An 18,495-nucleotide genomic window follows, 5' to 3' on the forward strand; every position below is an offset into this window, starting at 1 on the left:
CGCATATACGCATACACACATGTAAACGGGGCAACAATAAAAATAAACAAAAGCCACATAAAAAATAGCAAAATTACCTCAGCGCTGCTTCTGCCGCTGCTGCTGCTGCTGCTGCTGCGATTGTTGTTGGATTCCGTTCCCGTTTGCTGTGAAGGCGTCTCTGGGGCGATTGTTATTGTTGGCTGCGTCTGTCGCCAGTTGGCACAATGCGTCTGACACTTGCTGTGGAGTGTGCATTGACAACTTTGAGCACTGAGTTTAACTGGGAGCACACACTTTAATTAATTTTACGCATTAATGTTACTTTAATTTCGAATTTTATGCACAGACGTCGCGGAATTCACAAAAACACTTGCATTGCACACTAGCGCCGCCTGCAGCTGTTCGCATGAACTAACAATCAGCACATTTGCAAACAGTTGGCAGCTCTGCAGCATGCAGAGTTGCATTGGAGACAAACGCGATAGACATGTAATGCAACGCTAAAGACGCCATCATACAGCTTGAACGTAGTGTATCCAGGCTTGTAAGTTGCAACCCTATTAAGACGCCGGAGAGGGTATAAAGAAAAAAGAAAACGAGCCGCTTAACTCTTGGACCGAAAAAACGCACAGGCAGCGAGAAAAATATTATAAACATATTACAGGGTAAGCAACAGTGAAACGTGCAACTATTAGTATTAAATAAAAACAAAAAATACGTGAACTCACGTGTACTTTTCTCGTATTTCAGTGCTGACGAAACGTGTCTGGCTTCTGAGTCTGCGTCGGTCGTACAACAAAACGAGAAAACAACGAGAACAAAATGTCGGACATCTCCAGCACTCAGCTGAGAAGCGAAATCCAGGCTGTGCTCAAGGATGCGGATCTATCGACCATTTCGGCCAAGAGGGTGCGAGAGCAGGTGGAAAGCAAATTGAATTGCTCGCTGCTGAGCCGTAAGAAGGAGTTCGACAAGATTGTGATGGAGGTTATCAACGAACAGCAGGAGGAGGAGGACGATGATGATGAGGACGATGGCAAGGATCCCGATGCCGAGCCGCAAGACGATAGCGAGCCCAGCGAGGAGGACGAGGTAGCCAGCAGCAGCGAGGAGGAGAAAAAGAAGAAGCCGGCACCCAAGAAACGACCACAGCCGACCAAGCACAAGTTGTCCGCCAAGAAGAAGCGCAAGAGCCTCAATGCCGATGATTCGGGCACCGAAAGCGATGCCGGCTCCGATTCCGACTACGAGGTGGTCAAGAAGCCAGCGCCCAAGAAGAAGGCGGCCAAATCCGCTGGCAGCGGCTCCGGCACTGGACGCAAGAGCACCGGTTTCACACGCGCCTACAATCTGTCGCCGGAGCTGTCGGCTCTCATGGGCGCCGACTCGTTGCCGCGCCACGAGGTGGTCAAGAAGGTGTGGGCCATCATCAAGGAGCGCGACTTGTACGATCCGAAGAACAAGCAGTTCGCCATATGCGACGATGAGCTAATGAAGGTCATGAAGGTGAAACGCTTCCGTACCTTCGGCATGCTCAAGCACCTGAAGCCGCACTTCCTTGACTAAGCTGCTGCCTGCAGCCACATGCCCAGTCCCATCCAGATGCAATTGGTCAACAAGCACCGAGAACAACAACAACAACAGGCACACGCACACACACACACACATACACCCACACACACATATATAAGCAAACGCATATACACATCGCTTAACATTTAGTTTAGTCCCTTTGATTCCTTTGAATGCAAATTTTCGGCTCTGCGACAATTGTTTGTTCCATTTATCGCTTTTTTTTTAAGGATTATTTGCACGCGGTGTAGACGACGTCGTCGATGACTTATTTTGGGCTCGGCAAAGGGGTCCACCCCACCAATATGTTAGGATTAAACCTAATTAAGACGAATCTACAATACTTTCATGTAGTCTACGGCATTTTAAGTAACGAAAAACAAAACAAAAATCAAGAATATATAATTTTTTGTAACGTGTAATTTACAAATTATGGTAAAAAAAAAGAAGAAAATATCAAAGAAAACATAAAATTTTTAAGGCATAATATCAAATAAAAATAGACGAGTGATGCATCTGATAAAATAAACCAAACTGTTTTCACTTTTGAAACAGGGCTCTCGGGTCTGACAGGAAAACCAAGCGCGTTGCTCAATAAAACGTTTTTTATTGTTTATACTTTCACAATTTTCGCTTAAAGTTCAATTGTTTTTTGTGTTTTTTACAAACATTATGTTTTTCATTCACTTTTGTTCAATGGTTTTGGTTTCTTTTCTTTTTTATACATAAAGTTCTCTAATAATATGTATGTATATGCGTGTATATATAGAATTCTTTATCTGATATATGCCTGCGTGTACGTAAGTACCTCAATAATTGAATAAATGGAATTATTTGCACTGCATTACAATTAACTGTCATCGTGAACGACGCTCAAGGATTAAGGATACAAAAATTGCAATCAAAAGGGGGAAACATGAAACATGCTTTTGGTATAAAAATAAGTAAGCAAATAAACGAATACAAATAGATACGATTAAACAGGTAAAAACAGGTGTAAATATTTAAGTAAATTCCATGCAACGGCAACAAAACGTTTTCAATATAAATTCAAATGCCGCTAGTTAAGTACACCGGGGGGTGGCGGCGGTGGCGAGGGGTTGCGGGTGTGTTAGCAAAGCGAAAGTTTGGTTAGCTACCGAAACCGTTAGTCGCGTGTGAGTGTGTGTGGGCGTGTGTGTGTGTAGTGTTGGCAAATGACAAAATGTGACAAAAAATTTAAATACTTTTGCGGCTATTAAATAACTGCCAAAAAATACATTTGTTATTAGTTAAATGCTAGCAACTAAAAAGCGTCAGATTTCTTGTTTCTTGTGTTTTGTTTTGTTTTGGTGTCTCGTGTCTCGCTTACTAAGCAATACAATTTTATAGTAACTTTGTGTTGTCGTGTTTTGTTTTTCTTTTTTTTTTTTTTCATCTTTTATGTCAACAATTTGTGAGAAGCTCATCTCTCGCGTAAATAGTTTTAAATCTTGCATTGGAAATACTTTCGTTGGCGTTGTTCTTCTAATTGTTGTTGTTTGCGTTCATTTATTGTCCCGTCGTCGCCGCTTTAATAGCGATAATAGTTGGGCTTGAAAGGACCGGCCTTGTTGAGGCCCATGTACTTGGCCTGCTCGTCGCTCAGCTCCGTCAGGTGCGCATCGAACGTGGGCAGATGCAGGCTGGCCACATACTCGTCCATCTTCTTGGGTAGCAGATAGACATCGGACTTGTAGCGACCGGGCGGGGCATTGAAGAGCTCAATCAGCGCCAGCGCCTGCGTGGCGGATGTAATGGACACCGCGAATGAGGGTATGCTGGAGCAGCTCAAGTTGACCAGCCGTCCCTCGGCGAGCAAGATGATATACTTGCCCTCCGGCCAAATGATGTGATCCACCTGGGAGCGCACCTTCTCCCAGGTGAGATCCGGTGTGCGCAGCCCGTTCACATCGATCTCCGTATTGGAATGGCCCATGTTGCACACAATGCAGCCACTCTTCATTTTATCCATGTGCTCGCGCACCACCACATTCTTGTTGCCCGTCGCCGTCACCACAATGTCCACATTGCGGATCACCTCGTTTAGCTTGACCACACGGAAGCCATCCATGCTAGCTTGCAGCGCACAAATTGGATCGATTTCGGTGATGTACACAATACAACCCTGGGGTGGAAAGGTTGAGGATGTGATGTTAAGCGGACGCTCACAAACGATTGCTAGGCATCGCTTACCTGACCCTTGAGCGCCTGGGCACAGCCCTTGCCGACATCGCCATAGCCACAGACAACGACCTGCTTGCCACCAAACATGACATCTGTGGAACGCTTGAGACTGTCCAAAATGGACTCCTTGCAGCTGTACAAGTTATCAAATTTGGTCTTGGTCACCGAATCGTTGACATTCATCGCTGGCACCGTCAGTTTGCCCGCCTTGGACAGCTGATAAAGGCGATGCACGCCCGTGACGCTCTCCTCGACAATGCCCTTGACCAGCTTGAACATGGTTGGATACTTCTTGAGCATTAGATGGGTGGCATCTCCGCCATCGTCCAGTATCATGTTGGGCTGCCAGTTCTCGGCGTTGACGCAACGATCAATGCACCACCAGAAATCCTCCTCCGTCTCCCCGCGCCAGGCAAAAATCGGTATACCCGATTCGGCCAGTGCAGCGGCCACTTCGTTCTGCAAAAAGTAAACGCAAGGGGCATTAGAGGGAAAGGCGGGCGACTGCTAGTACAGGTGAATCCGCCTAAGCACAGCACTCGGCTGATAAGCTGAAAGCTACGCAGCGCTTACTGTGTGATTCAGTGTGTCAATAAGAAGTCGATAAGGGCGCTGCCCCGTCCGATCCGTGCCCGTGTGGGTGTAGCGATTAATTAGACGGCACATAAAAAAGTGCAAACAGCTTTGGACTGTCAATGCTAATTGCATTCGATATAGTCCCGCTGCCTGGGCTAGATGGGGGGTAGCTGCTCTGCAAGCTCGGTCTGTAGCCGGAGCTGGGCGCCAGAAACCAGTTTCCCCTGCAGGCCCGGAGTATACAATAGTGCCTGGAGGGGGCCCAGACCCAATTTCGGGCGCGCACACAGAGACACACACATATCAATTATCAGCGTCTCGCTTCTTTGATTGCCAAACCAAGCCACTTGAGCCGCCCGCGACCCCTTTAACTTTGTCCGCGTCATTTGATTGATGATTTGTTTGTCTTTCTATCTGTGTGTGTGTGCGTGACAACAAATTGGCTCAAGTGACTTGCGTGAAGCGAATGGCGCAGGCAGCACAACAAAACAGTTGCCACAAGATCCCCCCCATACAGAATGTTTTGCTTATGCTAAGATCTGTACTTTAGCACTTTGAACTAGATATTCCCCTTTAGAGCTTAACAGTAGGGTATATACTAATTATATAGGGTGTTTCAGCTCAAATCTAAGCCCACCCACACCAATGATTGCTACTCACTTGGGTGGAGTAAATGTTGCAAGCGGCCCAACGTACGCTGGCGCCCAGCTCTGCCAGGGTTTCAATCAGCACCGCCGTTTGGGCATTGATGTGGGTGCAGCCAACGATTTTGGCATCCTTCAGCGGCTTGTCCTCCGCAGCACGTTTGCGCAGCGCCATAATGCCCGGCATTTCCTGTTCGGCAATCTCGATTTCACGGCGACCGAACGCATGCTGGGCGCCAAGGTTGCGCACACAGAAGTCGGAGCTACCCTTGGAGTTCTTTTGCACCTTTTCGCGCGGCGGCACATCGTCGCCGTCCTCACTGCTGCCCGTGTACGAGGCCGAGCTAAAGGAGTCCGTGGAGGAGGCGCTCAGGGAGCGACTGCGATACCGGCTTGTCTTCTTCAGGGCTGAGGATTGCTTGGTAGCGGGTGGGGGAACCACAACGCTGGCATCCTGCGGCTGTGTGGCCACCGCCTGTTGCTGTTTGTCGCCTCCACCAAAGCCCGGATCAATCACCACAGAGTCCGCCAGATTGTTCATGATTTGCCGCTTGTTATGTAAAAGACGCGTTACAGGATGTGTGTTGGTTAATTTGCTTGGGGCGTTCGGCAGGAGCAGGAATATCACGTATTCACGTAATTATCACGTGATGTGCGATCACTTTTCTACTGGCAGCTTCGTTACTTTCGCGGTCCCGTGCTCATCCAACAGCGACAATTTATATAAAAAATATTAATTGTGTTTTTGTGTGCGCTGCGCCGTCGCCGTCTCCTTTGTTTCACCTCTCCGCTGTTGTTGCTGGCCCTGCTTCTTCTTTACGCTTCCAGCTGGCGTGCAATAAAAAATCAAACACAATCGGCGGAATAATGGGAGTAACGCGTATCGCTTATTAGTTGTTTTAAGCTGTAGAAGAGAAACGAACTGAATGCGTGAGTGCCGCAAAACAAAAGGTATTTATGGTAGAGTGGAAAAAAAACAACAAATTGCCGTGCGTCTATCTGCCGGCCACCACAAAACTATCGGTCACTCGATATCACATCGATAGGCAGCATTGCGATTGCGACTTGTATCGATTACAGAATTCAAACAAATTCGAATTATTAAGTTATAAGTGGCCATTAAATATTAAATAATATACATTTATAAAGGAATATTCGAGTACAGTAATTAGTTAACAGGTTTCACATGTGCAAATCCAAGTAGCCGCACAGCTCGCTGTCATCCAAATCGGTGACGAGTCGAGCTTCAGTCAGCAGCGCAGCTTTGTAGGTTTCGCGCTTCTCTACCACGCGTGAGAGATTTGGCAGCGCCAGTGGCCCCAGCTTGGCATAGTTTCTTATGAACTGGCCCACCAGTTGCTTGTCCACCACCGACATGGTCAGACTATGCCTCCAGGCCAGCAATGCCAGTGGTCGCTCCGGCGTCAGCAGTTGCGAGGGCGTTATCAGATGCCTATAGAGACAGCCGCCCACAATATTCTGCAGGTGCGCCACCTGGCCATGGTAGGCGCACGGATGGTACAGCATGACAATGGCGCCTTCGGCAAGATTTCGCATATATCGCTGAGGGGGAATGTACTTGTAGGTGCCATAGACGGCAGGCAATGGACGGAAGGCGCCGCTGTAGAGCAAAAGTTTAGTTAAAGATTCGATTTAAGCAGATTATCGGGTCGCTGACTAACCTTGTGGCTGGCTGGTGCGAGTAGCCAATGGACTCATTCAGGCACTTTGCGGGTGGCACGTAGGCACTGGGCAAAAAGTGTTTCGTCAGCAAGGCCTCATTGTTCAAATTGGGATTAAAGCGGCTTCGGTTGCTTTCAAGGCACAGATAATTGTAGTTCTGACGTATATCTTCCGGCTCGTAATCAACTCTCAGGTTGTGCTACATAATTAAATGAAAGTGTGTGATGAGTAATCCAAAATGTCGGAAAAAATCCCCTTTTAGTGTGCTTACCTCTCCATCATCACAAATGATGAACTGCGGCTCCTTCACCTTTTTTGGTCCGTGGTGAGCAGCGTCCTTTGAATTGTGAGCCTTACCTGGAGCGTGGGGAAACCATCGTCCCTGCCAGCTATCTGTGGTTTCAGCAGACGTATCCGTTTCAGAGCTAGCCTGCAGCTCATTCCTTAAGATGTGGGGCTCTCCAGGAGCTTGAGGAAACCACTTGCCTTGCCATGCATCTTTTGATTTAGGTATTGCATTTGACTGCAGCTGCATACGTTGCACTTCTTCTGTGGGCGGCTCGCCTGGCGCATGGGGAAACCATTTACCCTGCCAAGGGCTTAGCTCATCCAGTGGCTGCAGCAGGCTGGCTCCTGCTTTCTTTATGGTTTTTGCATGGCAACCGAATTGTGTGGCACAGATCAGGCACAAAACAATAAACCAATTCGGCTCGACAAGCATTTTAATTTAATTAAATTCAAAACAAAAGCTTGCAACAGGTGTATAAGAACAAATCCGATTGCGCAGTTGACGCAACGAACAAAAAAACAGCTGTTTTAGCGTTAAGCTGTGTTGCCCAACACTGGTCATTTGCCCGATTTAGAATCTTTTATTTTTGGTCGAAAATTTGGTATGTGTGGGATTGGGCTTAATCACAAATATAGCTTGATAGTACATATTTACACAAATTTGAAAACAAATTAATACAAATGCCTTGATACACAGTCAACAATTGGGCACAAAAAAACCCGTAAAGGCAGCTGCGGTTGAGTTTCTTCCAAGCCCTTAACTTGCCTGCCACTGCAAAGAAAAACGGAATAAAAATGTATGTGTTCAGTTTTTAATCAAATAAAGAATGTACATATCCAATTCGAATGTTTAACCCGTCAGCACTTATCGAAATTTTCGACTCAATTTTATGTTCAGTTAGCTAAACTTACCCGCAGAGTCGGGCCGTTGTCACCTTGGCGTGCTGCCTCATCCTCTCTACGTTCCATCTCGGCGGCACGCTGCTGCTGACGACGAACCTTGTCCAGATTTTTAACTCCTCGTGATTCGTTTTCCAGACGACGACGCTCTGCTGCCTCTAGTTGCTGCCTGCGTCGCTCCTCCTGGAAGGGTAAATGCTTAAATGTATTCAGTCAAAAATAAGAAGTCCCTACCGCAGGTGGCATTAGATTTGTCTCCTCGGCGCTGTTACCGCAGCATGATAAAAAAACTCCCATGTTATTGCTGTTTTTTCTTTGCGTGTGCAACAAAGTTTAAGTTAATAAGGCTTCTCTTTGAATGGGTTTGCCCTGTTTACTTCGCATTACTTGTCTACCCTTTTGTTTTGGTCTGTCATACTTGTCAGCTGATGTGGGGTTGAAAGTGCCATCGCTAGCACGCAATCAGCTGCTTAACTTCTTGGAGATGAGTAATTATTCTGTTAGTTTCCAAACAGTTTTTCCGATATGTCAGGTGCCTCAGTCACAATTATAGATATAAAACACGAAAAGCGTTCGCAGTTTAATTTAAATAAGGAAATTTGAACATTTCCTATGTCTTACAATACAATTTGGAAAGTATTTAAATGTGCTTGACTGTGTCATTTCGTGCGACAGTCGCAGTGACTCAGAAACGGTTACTCTTTTGCGGCTCATCTCTATTTTTTATGCTCAAAGCGTTCTCCAATCAGAGAATCAAACGGCGGCATCACTTTTATATCTTTCTTGCTCCTCTTGTTGTGTTTTTATTGTCAGTTTATTCAAATTCTTTGCGTTGTGTGGTCTCGTTGTTCGGTTAATTGAATCTTGCGCTCTGCCTGTAGTTTAATTAAGTAAAAAAACTTGGAAATTTGTGTTAAGGGTGCTTTTGTTTAAAACAATTAACTCAAGCAAAATGTTGGATGTGCCACAAGAAGCCAAGGTAAGTTTTGTTTTTAATCCAATCGCTCTCTTTTCTCCTTCTCCCTCACTTCGCACATGATTATCAGTCCCTCTCTTTCTCGCTCTCATTGAGTGCAGCAAAAATGCAGCGTTAATTCTCCAGTAAATGCAACAACTGTTGCCGGTTTTTACTCTCTATTTATAGCCGGACACTTGATGGCGGTTGTTGCACTTCAGCTTGGGTTTTCCCGCAGCGCTGCACGGCTAAGGTTAACCTTCAAGTGACCTAGCCGCCAAGCACACACAAATGTTTCTACATACTATGTGCACAGCCGTTTGAGGGTGTGTATATATGTGTGTGTGTGTGAGAGTTTTTGGGGGTCTTTGCCCAAATTAGTTATTGGGTTTAATTTGTCGTGTGCTTTATATATGTGTATGTCATATATTTGTGTATGGAACGGCTTGCCAAAAATTCTATGTTTACCAAATCACAATCAACTATAATAAAAATCCAATAACATATTCTTATCAGAAGCATGAGCGCATGCACGCAGCGTTCTTTAGCTGATAAGAACTAGTACGGTAATCGCTGCACTTGCTGACAATTCATGACACAGTTGAATGTGGGCGTGCCAAGTGCCTAAGTGTCTTTGCCGCTCGGCTGATAAACAGCGCTGCCCCCGCATATTTTCCACTTCCAGCGTTTACTGAACCTTCCTATCCCCTTTGCTGTGCGTAAGGCATTGCAACTGTGTGACAAAGCTTGTAACGCATTATGTCTAGATGTTTCAGGAAGTGTTTATATATTTAAGCTGTGGGAATTGGGAATGTGTTTGGCAGCTTTGAAAACCAGTTCATAATTGATTGAACATCAGTTCGTTGAACGTTTAGTGAAATGTGCTTTTAAGTTCTTAAATACGCTACGCTCTTATGTGTAAAAAATGCTAAAGGGCATTTAACATTCATGTTGAAAACGAAATCTTATCTCATCATTTTGTTGCTGCTTCTACCCTTTCCACTCTGCTCATTAAGTGCTTGCCGTGCTGCCGTTTACTACTTGATATGTTCATGTCTTTGTACGCAATTCTTAAAAATTTGTTTTTGCTTGTTTTTAGTTAATTTTTACTGCTGTCCCAAGAACACTTACACACACACGCGCACACGCGCGCACACACACACACACACACACACATTCGTTTGCAGTGGCGCTCGGAGGCGCGCTATCACTTGTTGCTGTTTCACTTGTCGCTCAGCCGGCGTCGCAGTCGACGCCAGCCGCGCCGTCGCAGTCGACGCCGCTGTTGAGGCTCTCAGTGTACTCGCTTTGAAAAATTGTATTGAAATTCAAATTCATATTGAATTCTAGCCGTATTTCCAATTGCACAGTCGTCGCGCAAAGTTCGCTAACAGAGCTGTCGGCAGCTTCGGAATAGTCTTCGCCCGTTCAAGCGCGCTCTTGTGTTGCTAAATTAAAAACAAAACAAAAAAAGTAGTTAGAAACACAAATCAAACAAAAGGAAACACAGCTGTTTTAAGTGACTAACAACAAAAAAGAGTTAATTAAATAGAGTTGCTTACGTTTTAACCATGACGTCAGGCATACGACCCATTGATGTGCTGCTACAACGCGCCGGTGTAAGTTTTCAAAGCTTCTGGAGAGCCCGTGCTATGCGATATTTGGGCCAAGTGCAGTTCGAGAGTTCTACCACAATAACGAAAATGCCTATTAAGTTACTTAAGTGTATTACATGGCATTACATACCTCTGCATGCGTGTTATCATTATCAGCGATGTAGCTGCAGAATTCAGCGCCTTTTAACTTACAACTTCAACATGATTTTTTTGTTTTTGTTTTTTTACTTCCATGTTCCAAGAATTTTAAATATAAAAAGCTAAAAAGCTACAGCTGGCAATTTGTCTCCTGTTTCTTCGTAGCAATCTTATCTTAACGACAATTTTGCATTAGTTGTCAGGCAGAAAAACCTTGAAATTACTTTAATTACCGCATCCAGGTTATTTGATATTGCTTGCAGCCCCGAAAGCCAAGTTCAAAGAGTTTAGATCACACGCGCCAGGCAGATACCATGTCATTACAATTGCCCAAAATATAAATATTTCGGCAAGGGTCTGTCACCTTTCTGCCCAAAAAGGTTGTGATTAAAATCCCAGCTTGGAGTTGTTGTCTTCTTCTTGGAGGGAGTTGTCTTCATTATCTAATATGCTGTAGCTCACAGGTGTGGGGCATACGGGCAGCTACTGCAGGTTAATAAATATGCCAAGCACATTGCGTTGCAAGCCTTCTAATAATATATATAGAATATTATGTATGCATGCTTATTTATATAAACAAGCAGCCAGAAATCGTCGACATATTACTTATCTGGACAGTTGACCTTCCTGAAGTTCAAACACCTGCCCTCTGACACTTGCCTTATCACTCGGCTAGGCGTTGTTTATAAATAAACCAACATATAATCGTCTCAGAAGGCGTGTCTGATGCTTTTTCATTTAATAACTGCGAACTTTATTGGTTTTTGTGCGCCATCAGTTGGAAAAACGATTATGGCAATTATATGTTCGTATATATACATATACATACATCTTTTCATAAATTGTCAATTTTAATTGATGCGTGCACGCGATTCCGAACGCTAGATGGCGCCAGCGAGCAGTGTCATTGGAATAGCCAAAGTTGAAGTTTGAGAAAACATTTGCTGCAAATATTTGGATAAATTTTAGCCTGATTGATTTGCGTTTTGCCCAACGAACAGTCAGTTAGCCAGCATCGACTCCGTCATCTGTTGAGGGCTTTGTAACCTTGCTGAATGTCAATGCACAGTTGGCAAATAATTACACAACAAAATTAAAGTTTTTGTCATTGCATATTTAACGAATCATTAATATATGACCATAAACCTTATTGATAACCAGCTTTGATAAGCAAATGGTATTGTTAAACGTTTCGAACTCTTTCATTTGCCTGACTAATAATAGTTTAGCTTATGTTTATCTAATGATTCTCAATGTTGGCTTGATTGTGAAATTACAATAGAATTTAGCCTCTATGTTTTTGAAGGGACTGGCAAACGGGGTATTCAGAAATATATATTAACTGTAAAGCTAGTTGGCAGTTTTAATAAACAATTTAAGAGCCTTTTTAGGAAAAATCTGAAAAATTATGTGCTTATGTTTTCTTATAGCGAAATATATTAACTTGTCTTTCGTATATATGTACATACATATTTAGCTATTAGCTGTCATCTCGCGAATTCAACACTAATCTCGTAATTGATGGCCTTTATGTTAGGTATTTATAGCATACCTTTAATATCGATTTCATCATTGGGCAGCGCTATTTCAATATTGGGTGCTTAACACTCAAGAATGTCTCCGCGTCAGGGCGTCGATGATCTAGATAGTCAACATGAGTACAACCCGAACGATTGCTAGAGGCTGCTTATCATGATGATAGCGTATAATCCAAAACAAAGTCGGGGGTTGACAAAATGCCAGCCAGGCATAGTTGGCTGTTACATGTAGAGTAAACAGATCATATAATAATATAGATTATATTCTAGTAGCTTAGAGGTCGTTTCATGGGACATTAGGCCCGGCTTATCGCTTGTTGCGAATCTCAGGCTAATTACAAAACAATTTATTGATTTATTGATGAAACTATATAGAACTTAAAACTAAATGTAAATATAAAATATTGCGTCTTTGGGTTGATGGGTTAATATTCTTGGGTACTCTTTAGGGTTTGCCCAATGTTGCATTGCGTGGACAGTACTTGGCAAAGCGGGACTCACAGCCCGCGCCATGCTCCTTGAACTCATCCAAACTGGGTAAATATTTGAAGAATGCATTTGCATTCATGTAGCTGTCCTCGTCGAACTCTTCAGGCTCGCCGGCCAAGCGCTTCTTTAGCGAGTTCTGCATGCCCCAAATGATGGGCGAGCTCTTGCACATGAGCAGCTTCAGGCAGGCGGCTTCATTGCCATCGGGTGTCTCCTTGGACTCAATCATGTCCACAATGTACTCGGGCAGCTGGCGATCCATGATGCGGCGCACCATGCGTTGCGTATGTGCGCCGGGACGCTTCAGGAACCAATCTATTGGGCTCCCAGGCGTCAAATCCCGCGGCTGATGTTCGCTGGGCTCGAAGAACGCCTCGGGTCCAGTGTCGGCGTTGCTTTCGCCGCCGCCACGTGTCGCCTGCATAATTGTGCTGCCAATCTGTGAAAGAGAAATAGCTTGTGCATTAGTGAGGGGAATTTCCGAGTTGTGTGGTTAGCACACTTACCGCCTGTGCAATCATCACAATTGCATTTAGAGCCAGTGCGCCCAGCTTGCGCGGATCGAAGCCTATCATGCGCATCATGTTGGTCAGCATTTGGACACTGCTGAACTGCAAGGGGCGACGACGTGTGTCTCCGTCAACGGGCGGCGACTCCTGTGCATTCTCCTGCTCCTCTTGATCACCTTCCTCCTCCTCCTGCTGCTGGTTCCGCTGTGTTTCGAAGCCCTGCTGCAGCACGCTCATTAGATCGGGCTTCTTGCGCGTTGTCACTCTAGAAAAGGCCTTGGCCACCAGGTTGGCCACATCAGCTGCTGTGTTAATGCCAAACATTTCTCCTGCCAGCTTCAGGCCATCGTTCACATTGTCCATAACACCAGCTGACGCCTGCTGGCTCAGGCTGAGCAGCAGCAGACCCACAAATAGTTGCCAACGTCTTGCCATAACAGTCTACGGAAAACTGTCGCCAAAAGCGCCAAAGATGCGCTCGTCTGGCTACCAGGCGAAGCTTGTAATTGCCCCAGGCACGCATTACGCGAGCAACAACAATTTGTCTTATTATATCCAATACCCATTAACAATTTTTGTAAAGGGTATGACAGAGTTTTGACTAGCTTTCGACTCTTATTTATTACATGCTTATACTCACTCCGGCTTGGTCACACTGCCGCCGTCTCGTGCTCACTGTCTCTCTCTCTCTCTCTCTCTCTCTCTCTCTCTCTCTCTCTCACTCTCCCATTCTCCCATATCCTTTATTTTATACTCCTCGTTTCCCCTTCCTCTCTGCCGTTGTCTTATTTCTGAAATCTTTAGCTTTCTCTTACTTTATAATTCATCTTTTTTACTTCGAAATATCTCCTTTCTATGCGATTTTCATAACGACAATGTGATTTTTTATGTTGTAGACTATCTCACGGTCTAGCACTCTCACGTCTTGTATTCGTCGTTGTTGTTGCTGTTGTTGTTGCAACTTTTGTCACTTGAGCGCTTTTAGCTTGTCGCGCTTTGGTAGGCGGTTTAATAGTTTGCTTGCCGCAATTTCTTACAGTGTATTTGAACGGTTGTTTTTTTTTTTTTTTGTAGATGCGCGGCCATCAGCGCGCCCCATCCGATTCGAAGGAGTTCCATGAGGTAACCAAGCGCGATGCACTGCGTCTGCTGGAAAACGACGTGGATCGTCTGTTGCAGACCACGGAACCGGCTCGTCGACCAGCACTCCAAGCTGAAATGGGTCGATTTGCGGATCTGTTCGGTCGCTTCCTGCAAGAGGGTAAGTTTTTAACTTGTTTAATTTTACTTATAACTCACCTAGGGATATCATTGCAGAGGGACCAGCGCTGGATTGGAACAAAATCCAAAAGCTGCCCGAAAATGCGGTCATGAACTACTCCAATCTCAAGTCGCCCAAAAACGAGCAGGTATTTTATGATTTCCAAACTCCAGTGACCTTTAAAGGTTTGCTGGCCCTGGTATATTCCTCAAAAAAAAAAAAAAAACGCGCGCCTACCTCAACAATCCAACTTAACCTAATGATAACTTTCTTATGTACATAGACATTTTATATATATATATTTTTTTAATCTTTTCATATTTCGTGTACTTTGATTTGAACACTGAATTGTACTCATTGCTGCCGTTGTTATTGTTGCAATGGCTGTCCTATGGCTAATGTCTGCCTATATATACATATCATGAATAGAATGAGGTAAAAGCGTTTTCTTTACTCAACTTCTACGCTTCTCTCTGGCGCTTACGTGTTGAACTCACGTGTTCTCGCTCTCTGCTCAATACTTAATCTATATGGGCTATTGGAACGCTTATTTAGTTGTTTGTTTAACTAGTTGTTGCTTTGGTTCTTTTAGCACTAGCGATGTACTTAATTCCAAATGCAGCTTAACAAATCCTTTTGTGCTAACCCAACAGATATATGTTAAAGAGCTCCAATTAATGTTTTGAAACTAATGCATAATGCAGATTCGCAATATGTTGGACAAACTGGTGGTCATTAAGCTGAATGGTGGACTGGGCACCTCCATGGGTTGCCATGGACCGAAGAGTGTTATACCGGTGCGATCCGATTTGACATTCTTGGATCTGACGGTGCAGCAAATCGAGCATCTGAATAAGACATACGATGCCAATGTGCCGCTGGTGCTGATGAACTCCTTCAATACGGATGAAGACACGGAGAAGATTGTGCGCAAGTACAAGGGTTTCCGAGTGCAGATACACACCTTCAACCAGAGCTGCTTTCCACGCATCAGTCGCGAGCATTTCCTGCCGGTTGCCAAGGATTTCGATGTGGAAAAGGACATGGAGGCGTGAGTATATTATTGACCAAATTTGCTGCTCTCTAATGCCTTCCACTCTTAGCTGGTATCCACCTGGTCACGGTGACTTCTACGATACCTTCCGCAACTCGGGCCTGCTGAAGAAGTTCATTGGCGAGGGCCGGGAATACTGTTTCCTCTCCAACATTGACAATCTAGGCGCCACCGTCGATCTGAACATACTCAACAAGCTGGTGGGCGAGGAACGCGCCAGCACGCCCTTCGAGTTCGTCATGGAGGTCACCGACAAGACCCGTGCTGATGTCAAGGTAGCTCCAGTGCAGCAAAACTGTTTTGTTTGTGAATACATATTCTCTCCTTTGTAGGGTGGCACGCTTATACAAATGGAGAACAAGTTGCGCCTGCTGGAAATCGCCCAGGTGCCCCCAGAGCATGTGGATGACTTCAAGTCTGTCAAGACCTTTAAGTTTTTCAATACCAACAACATTTGGGCTAATCTGTCAGGTAAGTGTGTACAGTAGCCTACCTTTAAGCTGTTCACCCAAAATAGTGCCTAAAATGCTGCTTCTTTTCTTTAGCTATCGACCGTGTGCTGCGCGAACGCACGCTCAACATGGAGATTATTGTAAACAACAAGACACTGGAGAATGGTCTGCGCGTCATTCAATTGGAGACGGCGGTGGGTGCAGCCATGAAGTGTTTCGATGGCGCCATCGGCATCAATGTGCCCCGTTCACGTTTCTTGCCCGTGAAGAAATCGTCTGATCTGTTGCTCGTCATGTCGAATTTGTATACGCTTAAGAATGGCAGCCTGGTGATGTCGCCACAGCGCATGTTCCCCACCACGCCGCTTGTGAAACTGGGTGAGAATCATTTCTCCAAAGTCAAGGAGTTCTTGGGTCGCTTCGCCAATATACCCGATATTATTGAACTGGATCATTTGACGGTCAGCGGCGATGTGACCTTTGGTCGCGGCGTCTCCTTGCGCGTAAGTTATCAGACATTTAGCTTCAAGCATCGACTCCTTCTCACTCCATTTCTCCGTTTGCTTTGCAGGGCACTGTGATTATTATTGCCAATCATGGTGATCGTATCGATATACCCGCTGGCGCCATACTGGAGAACAAAATTGTGTCTGGCAATATGCGCATCTTGGATCATTAATGGATCAATAATTCATATGTGATATGCCAGAATCTGTCGTTATCTCTGTAGCATAATTAACTAAGTTTATGTAGTAGCCATGTTCAAAGTTCCAAATTACGAGTTTCATTTAGCCAATTGTTGTAAGCACAAAGTGTCATCTAGTGAAGCCGCATCATATATATTTGTACATAGTTAAGTTGGAAGAACAAGAATTTTACATAATTGGCCATGTGCTTTCAAAATTAATTTAAATGTCGCAAAGCTGTTAAAAAAATTTAATAAAGGCATATTTATATCTAAAGAAAAGTTTTAATTTATCGAGATATGCGCAGCAAACGTAAAATATTTATAAATAAATTTAAAATAATATTTGGTTGACCACACGGAATGAATACCCTGCTCTATGGCACTGGCAAATGCGAGGGTGTTTGTACAGTTTTTTTTTTTTCTATTTCAGTTCATCTATCAGTTGATAATCCTCCGCCAGTTTGCCCAATTTGATGCCCTGAGCCAGCAGTTCTTGAGCGACTTTCCTTTGACTTGCACTGGGCTCGGACATGCCCAAAAAGCCCACAATGAGTCCATTGAATGGCGGCTCATCTGTGGATGCCGCCTCACAGCTGGCGTCCCAGCCCCTGGCCACATAAACACTGCCATCGCCGCCCACCACAAAGTTGTAGTTGATGTCCTGTTTGTCCAAACTCTCAATGTGCAAGGTTTGCAGGTAGCGCATTCTAAAGGTGCACGATGCTTGCGTGTCGCAGGACTCTGTTGAGGTGCTCACAAAGCGTACGTTTTTGGCAGGCAGCGTCAAGGGGGGCAGCGCTTCCAAAGCTGGCTGGGCTAGCCAAGCAGCACGTGCAACAAACCTAAGCGGCGCGTTGTTGAGTCTGCGTACTGAAACAAATCGTTGGCTTTACGGCTTAGACAAGAGATAGATGGAGCTTACGCGCGGTCACGTCTTCGGTCCAGCGTGGCCAGTGCTGCATCAGCTCAAACAGTTTCTGGCCGGGACTCTCAGTAGGCCTCAACTGCCTGTGTGCATAGATGTGATAATCCGGGTGCAGCTTATGCAATCGTACGCCCTCATCCATCAGTCGTTTGGCAGCACGCACTTGGTGCTCCGGTGGCGCCTCATTACCAAAGGTGCCAATAAAAGCAATGCTTAGTGAAACAGGCCCATATCCATTGATGTGCTGGCCCTGTGCATGCCAGCCGCGGCCCACATAGACTTTTCCGTCGCCACCGATCAGAAAGTTGTATCCAATATCCGTAAAGCCAAGGGAGCCCATATGGAAGTACTGTATCATGCGCATGCGATAGATGCACACGTCCTGCAAGGAATTTAATCCATAAATTTAAGTCGCAGTTCAAGTAAACAAGTTAATTTTAAAAAAGTTATAAATATGCATAGTTAAATAAGTGATTAACCCGGACATGAAATATGTTATATTTTTTTAGAATTTCGAAGGTACAAACCTCTGTATCACATCCCTCCGTGGCGGTGTGATGTATTATTACATTCGATACGGGGGTTCTTAGCAGCGTGAATCCGGTCGGTGGTTCCCCGAGCCACTCGCTGCGATCGAGTATACGTAAAGAATTGCTAGCCAGTTCGTTGTTTTGGCCTGCGGAGTACACACATGTAGAGATCGTATAAGCTGGGAATATTGTTGGATAGATAGAAGTACTTACTCATCAGCCACACAAAGTAGGCGGCAGCTGTGGCTACCAATATCAAGAGAATGGCGCACATCCATATTAGACCGTGCAGCTGTTTCACATTTGTATTCGGCGCTTGATCTTCGATGCCCGGCGCAGATTGTTGGATCTTCATTTCGACAATCGCACAAAAATTTCCAGAGATCGCAGCGTTGTTGTCTTGTCAAGCCGGTTGCCCGTTGTGAACTGAATCCGAGCAAAGCGAGTTGATGATCAACCGCAAATTACGAGTGCTATTTGTTATTTTTTG

General features: G+C 45.0%; 7 protein-coding genes across 10 annotated transcripts; 2 read left to right on the forward strand and 5 right to left on the reverse strand.

Annotated features, from left to right (window-relative positions):
- Positions 1-400: 400 nt before the first annotated feature.
- Positions 401-1,991, forward strand: LOC115769817 (upstream activation factor subunit spp27). Its single transcript, XM_030714785.1, has 2 exons — positions 401-647; positions 733-1,991. The coding sequence occupies exon 2, from the start codon at positions 805-807 to the stop codon at positions 1,546-1,548; it is 744 nt and encodes a 247-aa protein (XP_030570645.1). The 5' UTR covers positions 401-647; positions 733-804; the 3' UTR covers positions 1,549-1,991.
- A 267-nt stretch (positions 1,992-2,258) lies between these two features.
- On the reverse strand, positions 2,259-5,940 carry LOC115769708 (adenosylhomocysteinase-like 1). Its single transcript, XM_030714637.1, has 3 exons — positions 4,996-5,940; positions 3,769-4,218; positions 2,259-3,700 (listed from the first exon to the last, which is right to left on the reverse strand). Exons 1-3 carry the CDS (start codon positions 5,518-5,520, stop codon positions 3,107-3,109), a joined length of 1,569 nt encoding a protein of 522 aa, XP_030570497.1. The 5' UTR covers positions 5,521-5,940; the 3' UTR covers positions 2,259-3,106.
- A 159-nt stretch (positions 5,941-6,099) lies between these two features.
- On the reverse strand, positions 6,100-7,445 carry LOC115769930. Its single transcript, XM_030714972.1, has 3 exons — positions 6,934-7,445; positions 6,662-6,861; positions 6,100-6,600 (listed from the first exon to the last, which is right to left on the reverse strand). The coding sequence occupies exons 1-3, from the start codon at positions 7,381-7,383 to the stop codon at positions 6,162-6,164; spliced, it is 1,089 nt and encodes a 362-aa protein (XP_030570832.1). The 5' UTR covers positions 7,384-7,445; the 3' UTR covers positions 6,100-6,161.
- A 66-nt stretch (positions 7,446-7,511) lies between these two features.
- LOC115769932 lies at positions 7,512-8,266 on the reverse strand. Its single transcript, XM_030714974.1, has 3 exons — positions 8,085-8,266; positions 7,863-8,033; positions 7,512-7,722 (listed from the first exon to the last, which is right to left on the reverse strand). Exons 1-3 carry the CDS (start codon positions 8,145-8,147, stop codon positions 7,708-7,710), a joined length of 249 nt encoding a protein of 82 aa, XP_030570834.1. The 5' UTR covers positions 8,148-8,266; the 3' UTR covers positions 7,512-7,707.
- A 367-nt stretch (positions 8,267-8,633) lies between these two features.
- Positions 8,634-16,810, forward strand: LOC115769928 (UTP--glucose-1-phosphate uridylyltransferase). 4 transcript variants are annotated; one of them, XM_030714969.1, is made up of 9 exons: positions 8,634-8,829; positions 14,170-14,356; positions 14,413-14,504; positions 14,786-14,791; positions 15,061-15,407; positions 15,460-15,685; positions 15,743-15,881; positions 15,956-16,365; positions 16,434-16,810. In XM_030714969.1, exons 1-9 carry the CDS (start codon positions 8,803-8,805, stop codon positions 16,539-16,541), a joined length of 1,542 nt encoding a protein of 513 aa, XP_030570829.1. In that variant the 5' UTR covers positions 8,634-8,802; the 3' UTR covers positions 16,542-16,810. The 4 variants fall into 4 exon arrangements, with proteins under 4 accessions (XP_030570829.1, XP_030570830.1, XP_030570827.1 ...); XM_030714967.1 differs by lacking the exon at positions 8,634-8,829 and adding an exon at positions 10,170-10,424; XM_030714970.1 differs by lacking the exon at positions 14,786-14,791 and having other exon boundaries at positions 8,635-8,829.
- LOC115769931 lies at positions 12,433-13,791 on the reverse strand. Its single transcript, XM_030714973.1, has 2 exons — positions 13,093-13,791; positions 12,433-13,025 (listed from the first exon to the last, which is right to left on the reverse strand). The coding sequence occupies exons 1-2, from the start codon at positions 13,528-13,530 to the stop codon at positions 12,543-12,545; spliced, it is 921 nt and encodes a 306-aa protein (XP_030570833.1). The 5' UTR covers positions 13,531-13,791; the 3' UTR covers positions 12,433-12,542.
- LOC115769929 (peptidoglycan-recognition protein LF) lies at positions 16,655-18,473 on the reverse strand. Its single transcript, XM_030714971.1, has 4 exons — positions 18,219-18,473; positions 18,003-18,151; positions 17,473-17,857; positions 16,655-17,420 (listed from the first exon to the last, which is right to left on the reverse strand). Exons 1-4 carry the CDS (start codon positions 18,358-18,360, stop codon positions 16,972-16,974), a joined length of 1,125 nt encoding a protein of 374 aa, XP_030570831.1. The 5' UTR covers positions 18,361-18,473; the 3' UTR covers positions 16,655-16,971.
- Between the last annotated feature and the right edge of the window lie 22 nt (positions 18,474-18,495).

Source organism: Drosophila novamexicana, unplaced genomic scaffold (assembly GCF_003285875.2).
Source record: "Drosophila novamexicana strain 15010-1031.04,08,12 unplaced genomic scaffold, DnovRS2.1 tig00004554-arrow-pilon, whole genome shotgun sequence".
NCBI classification, from domain to species: Eukaryota; Metazoa; Arthropoda; class Insecta; order Diptera; family Drosophilidae; genus Drosophila; species Drosophila novamexicana.